Raw genomic sequence first — 15,729 nt, forward strand, 5'->3', positions numbered from 1 at the left:
TTTTTAACTTTTTATTAATCAGAGAATCCTAAAAAAAAATCACAGGTCCCAAAAAAAAACTGTTTCCAAATTCCAACATTGATTATAAATCAGCATATACACACACACACATATATATATATATATATATATATATATATATATAGAGAGAGAGAGAGAGAGAGAGAGAGAGAGAGAGAGAGAGAGAGAGAGAGAGCATATACAGTGCCCTCCAAAAGTATTGGAACAGTAAAGACAAAATTGCTCTGTTGGCTGTGGAGTCAAGACATTTACAAATATGATTAAAAGATGAATATGAGACAAAACTACAGAATGACACATTTTATTATTGGGTGATTCAACACATAGATGTTTTACCAGCTAAGAAGTTCAGCACTTTTAGAGTTTCATCCCTCTATCTGATGTGAGGATAAGTATTGGAGCAGTTGCCTCACAGGTCTTTCTAATGGCGCTTTTCCACTGTGTGGTATGGCTCGGCTCGGTTCAGAACGGCACGGCTCAGTATATCATGTGCATAAGTATCTTGAGTCAAACCACCAGCGACACCAGCAAACAACAACTACCTGATCGGCTGAGAAACAACAGTAGTTGATGACAGACAAATCATAAAAGCTGTGAAAATGAACCCTAAAAGATGTGTCTGTAAAATCACCAACAACTTCCAGAAAGCTGGGGTGATGCTCTGACAATCTACTGTCCTCAGGAGACTTTGACACAGAATTACAGATGCTACACAGCAAGATGCAAACCTCTGACCAGCACCAAAAATAGAAAGGCAAGATTAGAGTTTGCAAAAAAGCACAAAGGTGAGCCAGAAGAGTTTTGGAACGGTGTTTATGGACCGATGAGACAAAGATGAACCTTTATCCAAGTGATGGGAAAGCAAAAATGTGGAGAAAAAAAGGGAACTGCAATAATCCCAAGCATACAGCCTCATCTGTAAAGCATGGTGGAGGTGGTGTCATGGCATGGGCATGCATGTCTGTCTCTGGAACAGGCCCTCTCAACTTTACTGATGACTTAATGTATGATGACAGTAGCAGAATGCATTTGGAAGGGTACAAAACCATCTCGTCTACCAATATTCAAGAAAATGCCACCAGATTCATTGGGAAGTGCTTCATATTGCATCAGGACAATGACCCAAAACACCCTGCTAGTTCAGTCAAGGAATTTATAAGGGCAAAGAAATGGAAAGTCTTAGATTGCCCAAGTCAATCTCCAGATTTAAATCTGATTGAACATGAATTTCACAGCTGGAGAGGAGAGTAAAGGCAGAAACTCCCCAAATCAAACAATTGGTATTGACTGCATTAAAGGCTGGGAAAAGTATTTCAAAGGATGAGACCAAGAGTCTGGTGATGTCTATGGGTCACAGACTCACTGCTGTGATTGTGATCAAGGGATCTGCAACTAAATAATAGCTTTTAATCTTTTATATCTTCCTTATGTTCAACTGTCCCAATACTTATGCTCACATCAATGAGTGGGATGAACTCTAAAAGTGCTGTTCTTTTTATTTGGTAAAACATGTATGAGTTGAAACGGCTAATAATAAAATGTGACATTCTGTAGTTTTGTCTCATATTCATCTTTTAATCATATTTGCAAATGCCTTGACTCCACAGCCAACAGAGAAATTTTGTCTGTACTGTTCCAATACATATGGAGGGGACTGTATATGTATTATATATATGTATATGTATGTATGTATACGTGTGTGTGTGTGTGTGTGTGTGTGTGTGTGTGTGTGTGTGTGTGTATAATGTATATTTTAACTTAATTATAAATATTTATAAAAATATATATACAATAAAAACATAATAAATATAATAATTAAATAATACAATATAATAATATGAAATTGTTTGTAAATGTCTTTCTAGCATTCAGAGTTATGTTTTAGGTGATGATGGAGCGGTTTATAAACAGTGAAGTGTGTGTGAACAGAGACTTCTTTCAGACATGTTTGTCAGTGCAGACATCCTCGTGGCACATTTCAGTCAGCGTCGCCTGCGTTTGACTGACAGATGCACCCTGAGCTCGACGAGGCTTGCGACTGAGAAGCAAGTACGCGAGAGGAAACGGACAGGTGCAGCTTCATGTGTGAGTTGAACTGGCCAGGACGGACTGACAGCGAGTGACAGTAATCACAATCTAACCTCTTTCTCACCTGTCAGTCTCTCGCCTGTCCATCATGCTTGGCCGCTCCGCGTGACAAGAGTATTTACCAGTCTGCACACTCACTTACTCACTGTAAACATGACATACATCCGAAGCGGCACCCTTTGGATTGTCACTTCTGTCTCGTCCGTGAGGTCTTGATATGATTGGATACACACCAACCCCATCTGTCATAGAGGATAGAGCGCATCGTTCCCCTTGCAAACGCACAGCTCTGAACCTCACAACCATCTTCCTGGACAGACTTTCCCGAGACTCCAGCCGCTGTTTAACCCTCATTGACTGGCCCCGGACAGGTCAGCGTTTCACTCGTCTCAAACATGCTCGCTTCATCAGGCGCAAACAATAAGTCGGACCCCCAACAGGCCGCCACACTGCACCCGTTCCCACTGGGCCAGTGCTGCGTGAGGCGGAGGAAACCACATTTGCAAGATTTTTCTGCACATTTGAGTTTCTCCGCTTTGAATTGAAGTATCTGGGAGCTTGGAATTATGTACTTACTGTTTGACTGTTTCTGCATTGTGTTTCTGGTGTTGCAGACACATTCATACCAAAGCAAATTATTGAAACAATGTGACAAACAACTCCATTTTTACTTTTTCTGTAGGAAATGTGTTTGCCCGTCCGAAAGCTAGCTAGGTAGTTGATTATGAGCCCAAGTCTTTTTTTTGGGGGGGGGTTAATTTTTTTGTTATTATTTTATTGTATTTTAAAGTTAATTTTCTTTATTATTTACTTTCAAGTTATTTGTGTTATTTATTTTCAAGTATTTTAAGTTTTTTTTTACTAAATTATAAGTGTTTATATTTTCAAAAACAAAAAATAAAAATTATTTTTTACTCAAAGTTTTTTACGTTTCTTTTGAAGTTTATTTTAATATTTCTACTATTTTTCATTATACTTTTTACATCACACACAAATGTATTTATTATACTTGTTTACTAAAATGCATTTACTTTTGCAATATAAAATAATTTACAAACAATATTATAAAAGAATTGATTTTAAATTGAATATTTATTTTCAGATTTTAAATGTTATATTTTAAAATATATAAAATATAATTATATATTAAAATATTTTTAAATGTTATTTTTACATTTATTATTTATTGTTTATTTTACTATTTCTATTTTAGATATAAGGGGTGGTGGTGAAGATAGGGGTGGTGGTGGCGCAGTGGATAATCCACTGCGAGACACCAATGTATCCCTGAGCAAGACACTTAACCCCTAGTTGCTCCAGAGGCGTGCGACCTCTGACATATATAGCATTTGTAAGTCGCTTTGGATAAAAGCGTCAGCTAAATGAATAAATGTAAAATGTAAATGTAGATATGTCATAATATAACAATTATTGGTGGTAGTAGTAGTAAAATAATAATAGTAATATATACTAGTATAATAATATACTACCACCACCAATAATTGCTATTATTATTATTATTATTTATAATGTCATATTTCATTTGAATACATTTTATATTATTTATTATTGTGTTTTAAATGTTATCTAATCAAATGTTAGTTTTCTTTGCATAGACAATTTGCGATATAAGTAAGGAATAATTGACGACGGGCCGTTGAATTATTAGAAAAATAATGCACACCCGAGGTGGTGATGCGGCCACGACGCGAAGCGGAGTGGCCGTTACACCTCGGGTGTGCATTATTTTTCTAATAATTCAACGGTCCGGAGTCAATTATTCCGCTTATACTACGGTTGCCACACCTCAAGACATCGATCAGATTATATATTTCAAGGGATTCGTCCGGTTTTTCTACTTAAATCGCTATTGTGAGTAGGATTATTTCTTCCGCATCTCATCCAACGACTCTTTTGCTAGTTCCAAAACGTCATTTTAAAGCTGGCAATGGAGGCTTGAGCCGTTGATAGCAGACTAATGCAGTTAATAATGAAGTTATTAGAAAGAGAGCGAGAGAGACAGAGACACAGAGAAAGAGAAACAGAGAGAGAGAGAGAGAGAGAGAGAGAGAGAGAGCTTGTATGAATTAGGCTACCTCTGTGTGTCCCTCAACAGTGTTCTGAAGCACCGTCTCTAAACTGTAAGTCTGCTTTAAGATGCAGCGCTGTTATTACCTCGCTAGTGAGAAATGTCATGTGTAGCCTTTAAGTTGCTACACTAGGCTAACTGATCAAATCGTCAGGGCAGCGCTGACAACGATGCGAAGTGATATGGAACTGTAATGCGGTCAAGAAAGCTGCCTGGAACTACGTTCGCCGTGCGTTTCCCTGAAAATAATTGCACACCTCAGAACGTTCGTCAGCCAATCAGATTCAAGCATTCAACGGCCCCGTAGTATAATATTGTAATATTATAGTTATATATATATATATATATATATATATATATATATATATATATATATATATATATTAAAATATTCTATGTTAATTTCTTTGATAAATTAACATTTTATTTTTTCATCAAATAGTTTTCTTTACTATCTGTTTTTTTTTTGTAAATGTTTTTGTTTTTAAAGGCATAAAACCACATGCACATGATCAACAAATGTAACACACAGTGACGTTCGATCATCTGGCCCCATACTCTCTCACACCGGCCCCTTGCCAACAGGCCGTCCTTACTGTAAATCCCTGAATAATGATAGCAAAAGCGATGCCTTCCTTAGCAGACACCACTAATAATGCCGTGTTACGTAAGGTAGAATTGGATGTGTTTCAAGGTTTGAAGCATTCGTTTAGCATTAGTCAAGTCGATGGGAGGATGTGTGAATTGTGAGAGACTTAATTACTGACTAAAGTCGTAAGGCTTTGCTAGTCGTAGATTTGCTGATGTACTGGGAGCCACAAACGAGGATGGACTTGACGCTATAGAGCGATTCTCCCTCATGCTAACAGTTCAATTCCCAGGCCTCTTGTTAGAAGCAGTTAAACTAAGAGGCCTTCCTTCAGAACTAATGAGCCTACACAGAACAGCAGACAAAGACACCGAGATTAAAGGGTCGATGTTGAGTTTATACACTCCTTAGCCTTTACCATAATGCAAAAAGGAGATTTTTTCTTTTCATTTGCAGGCGCTGATCTCTCTCTCTCTCACCCACCCACCCCCCGCTCGCACATACACATCTTCTACCGCTCTTCACACCCCCTCTTTGTGTTCGCTTGGGATTAGCTGGCCCTTGTCAAAAAGAAAAGGCGGATTTTATTTAATGGAGAGAGGGATTTGAAGAACAGACAGGTTTACAAGGTGCCTTTACCTCTGCGTGTATGGAAAGCTCTCTCTACAGCGCTGAGCTGTGCCATTCAAAAAGTGTGCAGGGTTTGGATAGCGAGGCACAATGGCGTTTAACTAAACTGCCCATTGTCGACGGTTAAAAACGAACTTTAGAATGATTACTTTAGCTCTTTATGTGCAATTGTGCAAAGTTTAGGGCTTGAACATATGCTGGCTACATTTGATTGTTGTAGTTATGTGGCGTTGAGAGAAGCTATTTAGTTTAAATCTGTGACCATTTTATTACGTAGGTTGGTAGATAGAATTATTGCATTCAGAATAAATATTACATATTTAGAAGATTAGAATTAAAAAGTCAATTCATTTTTTCAACATTATTTGGTTTTGTTTTATTTAATTAGTTGAATAATTTATCTTTACATTATTTTAAATAAACATCTTCATCTTATATCTTTAACATTATTCAAACAAATATTAATATTATTTCTTAATGTTCCTTTTTATTTCCGAAAGTAGACATTATTAAAAGGTTTAAATATTTTTTTATTTAGATTTATTATGAATAATAGATTTATTATGTAAAATTAAAGATTTTAACATTTTTAATATCTTCTGATGTTAAACATGTTAAAAATTACATTAAATATTAAATTAAAATATATATTTGAGACTGTAAATTATTCAAATAATTGCATTCAAAATAAAATGATTATAACATATTTAGAAGATTAGAAATTATAGGTCCATTCAAAATTAAGTTATTTATTCAATTGTTCAAGATTATCTGATTTTTTTTTTTTTATTCAATATTATTCTATTTTATTTAATTAGTTGTTGAATAACTTTATTTTTTATTTTATTTTTCTTATTTTATCTTTATTTTTTATTTTAAATAAAAAATAAAATAATATTAAAATGATTAGACATTATTAAAATTTCTAATTTAATTTTTTTTTTTTTACATTTTTAATAGTAATTTTAAATTTTTATATATATATATATGTATGTATGTATGTACACACCGTATCATATAAATTAATTTACATATGACTAAAAATAATATAAAATAGTACTTTATTTGAATAATGTGCTGATTTTTAATTTTAAGATAATTCCAATTGCATCGCATCTTTGCAATTCACAAAGGACACATTTAATTTGATATTTTATTTAAGAGTTTTGGATTGTGAAACCCTTCAGGATGAGTCAAGCATTGTTCAGTTCTGCTGAAATATTTGTGAAACTTGACAATTATCTTTGAGAAATCTTTTGATTATGAGGTTGAAGCACAGCATTCAAGGGCAGTTGGAATTAATGAACAGGTGTTGTAAAGAATTAAGAAGAACATTGAATGTTTCCTTGTTGTTTTGGCAGACCGGACGGCATGGGCACAGTGACAGAACAGGAGAAGGAGGAGTTTGAGGAGATCAGGAGCAGACTTCTGACTTTACTGGAGAAGCAGATCACACATTTCAGGTAGAGCAAGCTCCCACGTCCACTTCTGTCCTGAAACAGAGGAATAACAACGGAAAAATCGATGTAAAAATACTAATAATAGCTAACTATACAATCAAGTCAAGTCACATTATAGAGTTTTATACAATATAGATGATTTCATAGCAGCTCCTTGACAGACAGTTGCCATTATCCAGCTCAGTTCATCTTAAGTTCTCATTAACACCTTGTGAAGTGAAAAGCTGCATGTGTATAATAAAGAAGACCATTATAGAGACATTTTTACTTCAAACCGCTGTTTCAGGCTAAAATATGAGTCCTCTATCCGTAATATTACTCTCTCCAGTGAAAAAGTCGTCTCATCTGAATCGGGAGAGAAATATGCACTACAAGCTCTAAACAAATACGTTGGTGGATTTTGATGTGAGAGAACAACAGAGGATAGACTTTTTCACTGGAGGAAGCATTTTTTATTATGGATTATGGACTTGTATTTTGACCAGAATCGATGGTTTAGAGTTAAAACACCATGATGGATTTGTTTCTTACAAACATACAGCTTTTCAATTCCAAACAGCTGTCAAGTGATGGACTGGATTGGTGTAGATTACTTGTGGATTATTGTGATGTTTTTATCAGCTGTTTGGACTCTCATTCTGACGGCACCCATTCACTGCATTAGTGAGCAAAAATGTTTCCAAATCTGTTCTGATAACGAATTTCATCTATATCTGGAAATGCATTTCATCTACATCCTTTAAGCATTCTTTTAAACCATCCATCTTGTAATAGCAATGTAATAACTGGTTCCTGAAGCCAAATCAGTTGATAACCCCTGTATAACATCTCGGTTTACCGTTTAATCATTTACCACACCCCCTCCTCATGGGTCCTCGTTTTGAACCGACCTCCCGCTGTCCCTCCTGTAGCGCACTGGAAACACTAGTAAAGAGGGTTTTAGTTTTGCGGTTGCAGCGACACCTAATAACCAGCTAAAACCACTTAAACAAAAGCTACGAACAACATCTTGGATTATGCAAATAGACCAGGCCGGTCTATTGTAAAAAGTCCCCAGTGCGGGGCGTGCCGGGGATTAAGCGTGGTGCCCAACCCAAGATGATTAGAACTTGTTGAGTCACTTGGTAAGTGTGCCTGCTGCCCCATACACACGAAAAAAAAAACACACTGAGGGCCGTTCAGGGGACACTTTCACACCTGTGGTGTGAGGCCTCCATGAGAAGCACTTCCCTTTGGCCTTCATTCATCCTGCCTGGCATTGTCTGTATGCACGCTGACACCTGTCCCTCCTCCACAGGCTTTGGAAAACATCTCTATTTAAGAGATGTAATTATTGTCCAATGATAGCTGAGAAACAGCGGTCTGGGACTGACTCCTTCAGTTTGCGCTCCGTATTCTTTCTTTGTAAGCCGTCAGTTAATTACCACTTGAGTTGTACCTTTGTCTTGTTTCCCGTAGGTACTGTTTCCCCTTCGGGCGACCGGAGGGGGCTCTTAAAGCCACGCTCTCTCTTCTGGAAAGGGTGAGTGTCTGCCAATTAACTATGCATGATTTGCATCTTATATCAGTGTCTTGTGTGTAGTAGATTGTGAGAAAATAACTTAAAGTGTAATAAGGAAGCAATTTCGTAGGTTCTGATGAAAGACATCACCACGCCGGTCCCACCTGAGGAGATACGCAAGATAGTTCAGAAGTGCCTGGAAAAAGCTGCGCTCATCAATTACTCCCAGCTTACTGAATACGCCCAGATCGAAGGTTTCTCACTGAATACTTTTCAGGGCTCAATAGTAAGGATTTTTTATTTTTTGGCTGGCCCTGTCGCACCGATTGTGTAGACATGAAAATTCAGAACACCTGCCAGTGTTTTCAGTGGCTCCAGCACAAAAGCGTACACTAATGTTCAAAACAAATTAATACTTTTATTCAGCAAGGATGCAATAAATATATTAAAAGTTACAGCAAAAAAAATGTATAATGTTAAAAAAGATTTGTATTTTATAAAAATGCTGTTCTTTTGAAATTTAGATTCAAAAATTTTTTTAACTCAAGTTTAACTCAATTAAATTATTACATTTTTAATTTAAAATGTTATAATACTCTGCTCAAAAACTAAATAAAGGAACAGTTTGAAAACACATCAGCTCTCAATGGGGAAAAATATCATGCTGGATATCTATACTGATATTGACTGTGTAATGTGTTAGGAATTAAAGGATGCCACATCGTTTGATGGAAATGAAAATGATCAACCTACAGAGGGATGAATTCAAAGACACTCCGAAAATCAAAGTAAAAAAATGATGCAGCAGGCTAGTCCATTTTGCTGAAATTTCATTGCAGCAACTCAAAATGGTACTCAGTAGTTTGTATGGCCCCCACGTGCTTGCTCCTAATGAGACGACGGATGGTGTCCTGGGGTATTTCCTTCCAGATCTGGACCAGGGCATCACTGAACTGGACAGTCTGAAGTGCAACCTTGTGTCGTCGGATGGACTGAAACATAATGTCCCAGAGGTGTTCTATTGGATTTAGGCCAGGTGAGCATGGGGGCCATTCAATGGTATCAATTCCTTCATCCTCCAGGAACTGCCTGCATACTCTCGCCACATGAGGCCAAGCATTGTCGTGCACCAGGAGGAACCCAGGACCCATTGCACCAGCGTAGGGTCTGACAATGGCTCCAAGAATTTCACCCCAATACCTAATGGCAGTCAGGGTGCCATTGTCTAGCATGCATTTACATTTATGCATTTAGCAGACGCTTTTATCCAAAGCGACCTACATTGCATTCAAGTTACAGTTTTTACATTTTATCGCATGCAGAGGTCTGTGCGTCCCTCCATGGATATGCCTCCCTAGACCATCACTGACCCACCACCAAACGGGTCATGCTGAATGATGTTATCGGCAGCATCGGATACAGGCATCATAACATTCTCCACGGCTTCTCCAGACCCTTTCACGTCTGTCACATGTGCTCAGGGTGAACCTGCTCTCATCTGTGAAAAGCACAGGGCGCCAGTGGCGGACCTGCCAGTTCTGGTGTTCAGTAGCAAATGCCAATCGAGCTCCACAGTGCCGGTAAGTGAGCACAGGCCCCACTAAAGGACGTCGGGCCTCAGGCCACCCTCAAGTCTGTTTCTGATTGTTTGGTCAGAGACATTCACACCAATGGCCTGCTGGAGGTAATTTTGTAGGGCTCTGGCAGTGCTCATCCAGTTCCTCCTTGCACAAAGGAGCAGATACTGGTCCTGCTGATGGGTTAAGGACCTTCTACGGCCCTGTCCAGCTCTCCTAGAGTAACTGCCTGTCTCCTGGAAACTCCTCCATGCTCATGAGACTGTGGTGGGAGACACAGCAAACCTTTTGGCAATAGCACGTATTGATGTGCCATCCTGGAGGATTTGGACTGCCTGTGCAAACTCTGTAGGGTCCAGGTATCGCCTCATGCTACCAGTAGTGACAATGACCCTAGCTAAATGCAAAACTAGTGAAAAACAGTCAGAAAATAACTCATTGTTGCCCATCTAGTGCACCTGTTGTTCAATAACTCCAAAGCAGCTTAAACTGATTAACAACCCCCTCTGCTACTTAACTGACCTGATCAATATCCCGGGAGATTAATTGACTTCATGCTATACTCTGATTAAAAAGTGTTCCTTTAATTTTTTTGAGCAGTGTATTTTAAATATTATTCAATGTTTCTGACATTTATTCCACATCACAGGAATAAATTACATTTTAAAATATATTACAATACAATATTACATTTGAATTACAATATATTACAGTAAAATATTTCAATATTACAATAAAATTTATATTACAATACAGTATTACAATTGTGTTACAATATATTACAGTAAAATATGTGTGTGTGTGTGTGTATATATATATATATATATATATATATATATATATATATATATATATATATACATATATATATATATATATATATATATATATATATATATATATATATATATATACATATATATATATATATATATATATATATATATATATATATATATATATATATATATATACATATATATATATATATATATATATATATACATATATACATATATATATATATATATATATATACACACATTTTATGATTGAACTTAAGTGTAGATGCTTCCTCAAAATGTAATGTAAAGTTTATTCAACTTATTATTTTAATATGTTCCTTGAGGTTTACTTATGATGTAAATGAAGTTTTTTTGCCCAAATAAAAAAAACAAATAAATATGTGGAAAAATGTTTGTCAACCCTCATTCTGAACTCAGAAACAGGCTGTATTTAAGGGGCGGATCCTTTAAGGCTTCTCAGTTATCTGAGACTGTTATGATTATCATTGCATATAGGAAACCATATCAACGCCCCCTCACTATTGCATGTTTTGAGTGTTGTGACAACATAATCAAAATAAAACAGTCATTTCCGGGCAAAGCAATATAAAATCATTTACTTGCGGTTGATGCAGTCAGGTCTAGTACCGCTTCATCTTTCAATAAATGTTCTTTTTTGAACTCTCCATGGCATTGTGCCTCGTTTACAAAACAAAAAGCTCTGAACAATCCTCTGACATGATCCGGGATTCCATAAAAAAAAACAGTCCACTTGTTCCTTGTTCCAAAGACGCGAACGAGCTGTTCAAACCAAACACGTCAAAGCGAACGTTCTTTCACTCCACTTGTCCTGAAAACAGACTCGAGTATGACTGAACGCCAGTGGGTGGGGCCTATATCAATGTGACGCTCTGGGGGCGGTGTTTATGCAAACGACTGGGGCTATCTGATGTCACCTTGTCCCATAGGATCTAAAACGAGCCGTTTTCTGAGGGTTATTACATAAATGCTGTTTTATTGATGATGAAGACATTTTAAGTTATGAAACTTGCAAGATGTATTAAGCATACAAAGACCTTTTCTGTACCAAAAGATCAAGGGAAATTTGGTTTCTCAAGTCATAGGGGTGTGCGATATGACTATTTTTGATTGTGGACAATAAAAATGTCTTCACGATCTGCTTTTGGAGAAATATCGTAGTATATCAATATACTGTACAATGCCACATGCATTCACATCGCAAAAGTACATTAAAGTACATTACTTGCATGTGCTTTAAAGTCTTGCCGGATAAATGTTTAATTCGCGTGCTGCTCTGAAGTCCGCCGCGTACACCGGATGCATGCGAACTAAAAAGCCTGTCAAACAGCGCCTGATTACTGAACTAAGTTATCTTTTGCGCTAATACTGTCAAAACACACAAGGTTTACATATAGACTCAGTTGGTTATGTCTAAAATGAAAGTAAACAGTTGAGAGAAAAACGGATGCGTGCCTGTATATTTGATGCATGCAGGTCTTAAAGAGACAGTAGCCTATTAAACATGCAGCCGACTGTCATTAAAGGGATAGTTTACCCTAAAATTTAATTTCTGTCATTATTTACTCACTCACATGTTGACTCAAACCTGTATTAATTTCTGTCATGTGCTGAACACAAAAGAAGATATTTTGAACAATGTGGGTAACCAAACAGTTGCGGGTCCAGATTAAATTTGATAGTAGGAAAAAAATATGGAAGTCACTGTGGACCAGAAACTGTTTGGTTTTCCACATTCCTCAAAATAGCAACAGAAGAAAGAAACTCATTCAGGTTTAAAACAATGGTATAAAAATAAAACACTATGACAGAATTGACAGACAGATGACAAAAAAATTATTTTTGGGTGAACTATTCCTTTAACGTTAATAAAACAACAAAACGCAAAGAGAAAAAGCACTCACTATTCTTGACCGAAGAACTTCAATACAGTTGCTTTAGGAATCAGTCTATATAATGTTTTATTTTTATATTTGCTCATTAAATTTCTTAAATGCTCCTGGTAAATGCATCTATTGTACCTGAAAATAAAGCACTGTTTGTTTTATTTGTATATTATGTGTAGTTGTAATGTTTATGTAATGTTTTGTAATAACAAAGATAAAATAATGACAAAGAGTTTGGCCTAAATATCTACCTTTTTTATTTTGCTACCTTGAAAGGCTTTGTCTTTATAATAGGGAAATTAGTTTGGCTGTAATTCTCAGATAGCTTGCAAAATAGAAAAAACAGCTTGACAAAGAATCGTGATATGATATTTTTTCCATATCACCCACCCCTATCATGTCATGACCCCTTTAACTGACCGCAAGTTTTAAACGTAAACTTAAAATTGTGATAGTTTTTCAAAATAATTTTTTAAGTGTAGCTGAGAAAGTCCTTATTGTTGAGCCCTTTTGTTACATTGCTTTTTGATCTTAACCTGTAAACGTGTTTGGAGTGGTTGGCAACTAGTGTGAATGTTGTGATGTGTGTATTTCAGCAGACAGCAGTCAGGCGTCTCCAGAGAAAAGGCTGGAGGACATGATCAGACTAGGAGAGCTGTGTATGGAAGTGTTACAACAGAACGACGAGCATCACTCTGAGGTAAAACCCACAGAACATCTCTTCATAAAGACTGGTTTTTGGTGACGTGTTGTCTCAGTCCAAGCTCTTTCCTGCTCTTTATTTAGTCTTTATATCAATGCTTTTTCTTATTCGTTTCTATATTCCGCACCAGCAGCATTGATCTTGTGACGTCTCTTTACAACATATGTTCAAAGAAGCCTTCAGTCACGTAGACAGAGAATCAATCTTTGTTTATCATCAGGCCTTTTGGCGTTGCATGTTGCTCCAGAAGGTATTGCATGATCATTTCAGAGCAGACTCGTGATCATTTACCGTCTAGCAGTCCATTTACTTCGCCACGTTGCCATAACAGCTGTTAGCGAGTGACAGCTTACCCGTCCAATGCCAGCTCATAGTAGCGGCGCAGGAAAACAACGCCCACGGCCCATCTGCACAGGGCCAGCGACCGCTAACGCTCTCACATCAACATTCAAAAAATACAAGATCGAAGGAAACTGATCAATCCTAAGTGCTCAGGCTTCGCTGACAGAGATGTGATCATTTTTCTAAATAAAAATGTGAGTGTAGACATCTGCTCGCGAGGCACCGGCTATTTTTAGTCCTTGAGCTTCCAACAGCTGTCACAGATGACAGAGACAATGATGCCAAAACGCTTATGCCTAACAAGACAAATGTCCCACATGCTGTCACTAAGGAAACATCAAAGTGTGTGCGTGGTGCGCTCAGATCTACATTAGTGAAATTATGTTCACACTCGCAGTTTGTACAGTGAAAGCAAGGAGCAAAACATTGTATCATACAGTGTGTTCTGCGTTTTCAGTGTTCGAATGCAAATGTTGAATAAATGGAAGAAAACATAATGTTTGTCTATCTGATATTTCTCTCTCTTTCTCTTTTCCGCTTCTATGTTTATAAATGTATTAGGGAAGAGAGGTAAGAATCTTATATTATTTCACTTTCATGTTGTGTTGTGCTGTCATAAGCAAGAAATACACGGCAGCATGTCTTTGGACAGCCCCATTTATTTGATTTTACAAGCAGATTGGATATACAGATTGCATATGGATGTAAGATTTTTTTTTTTTATTAAATTGATATTTTTAATACTTTATTTCAGCAGGGATGCATTAAATTATTCAAAAGTGACAGTAAAGACATTTACAATGTTACAAAATATGTCTATTTCAAATAAACTTATATATATCAAGGAATCCTGAAAAAAATGTAGTATGGTTTTCACAGAAATATTAAGCAGTACAATTGTTTTCAACATTGGTAATAGTAAGAAATATTTCTTGGGCAGCAAATCAGCATCTTAGAATGATTTCTGAAGGATCATGTGACTCTGAAGACGGGAGTTGGCTAATGATGCTGAAAATTCAGCTTTCAACACAGGAATAAATTACATTTTACTATATATTCAAAAAAATGTTATTCTAAATTGCAATAATATTAAATTTTTTTACTGTATTTCCGATTAATTTTTAACCTCAAACCTTTGAACAGTAGTATGGGTTTGTGTGTGCATGTCTAATTGTTTTTTTTTTTTTTCAGAAATCCAGTTATTTTATATTAAAATAAATGTATGGTATATATAGAATACAAAAAAACAAGTAATGTTTATATTAATATGTTACACATTAATGCATTATTTATATTTAGTATAGATATTTAGTTATTTTATATTTTCAAAATATTTATATTAATGTGATGCAATATTTATATTTAATATATGAAGAGTTCAGTTGCAAAAACAGATAACTCTGTTTTTAACAATTTTCAAAAATCATGTTTTTTCATTGTGCATTCCAATTAATCTTAATCAAACTGCAGTTGGGTTATTTTAAAATACAGCTAACACAATAAAACACAATAAAAACATGATAACATAATAAAAAACATTATTTTTGAAAATGTAAAAAAACGGAGTTATCTGCTTTTGCAAATAAACTCTTCATATATAATACTCAAATCACATGCAATCCAGGCTGAGATTTTTAGGAAATCATTTATATGGAGATGGTTTGGTTGTGTATTATGCTAATTATTAACTGTGGATATTATAACATGAGTAAGAACAAACAGCCCGATCTCACGGCAATTCGTACATATTTTATGAGGTGGCTAATTTGTACGAATTCGTACGACCTTTTTTGCTAAATTGTACGTATTTTACGAGTTGCACAATTTGTATGAATTTATACGAATGACCTACACCTAACCCCACCCCTAAACCTACCCGTCACTGGGGTCTAGACAAAGCGTACAAAATCATACGAGTGAGGTCGTACGAATTAACCACCTCGTAAAATACGTACAAATTGGTCGTGAGTTAGCGTTAGAAAAAATGTGTATATCTGAATCTTTCTGCAAATATAAATT

At 36.1% G+C, this 15,729-nt stretch overlaps 1 protein-coding gene across 2 annotated transcripts in view; it reads left to right on the plus strand.

The window, feature by feature from the left end:
* Positions 1 to 15,729, plus strand: part of LOC306868319 (calcium-dependent secretion activator 2-like) — a 147,031-nt gene that overhangs the window by 105,639 nt on the left and 25,663 nt on the right. For both annotated transcript variants that reach the window (XM_079414423.1, XM_079414424.1), the window contains exons 14-17: positions 6,779 to 6,880; positions 8,336 to 8,399; positions 8,509 to 8,632; positions 13,262 to 13,365. In XM_079414423.1, coding sequence (XP_079270549.1) covers positions 6,779 to 6,880; positions 8,336 to 8,399; positions 8,509 to 8,632; positions 13,262 to 13,365 — 394 coding nt within the window. The remainder of the gene's footprint in view (positions 1 to 6,778; positions 6,881 to 8,335; positions 8,400 to 8,508; positions 8,633 to 13,261; positions 13,366 to 15,729) is intronic.

The sequence above is a fragment of the Barbus barbus genome, assembly GCF_936440315.1.
Source record: "Barbus barbus genome assembly, chromosome: 50".
Lineage (NCBI taxonomy): Eukaryota > Metazoa > Chordata > Actinopteri > Cypriniformes > Cyprinidae > Barbus > Barbus barbus.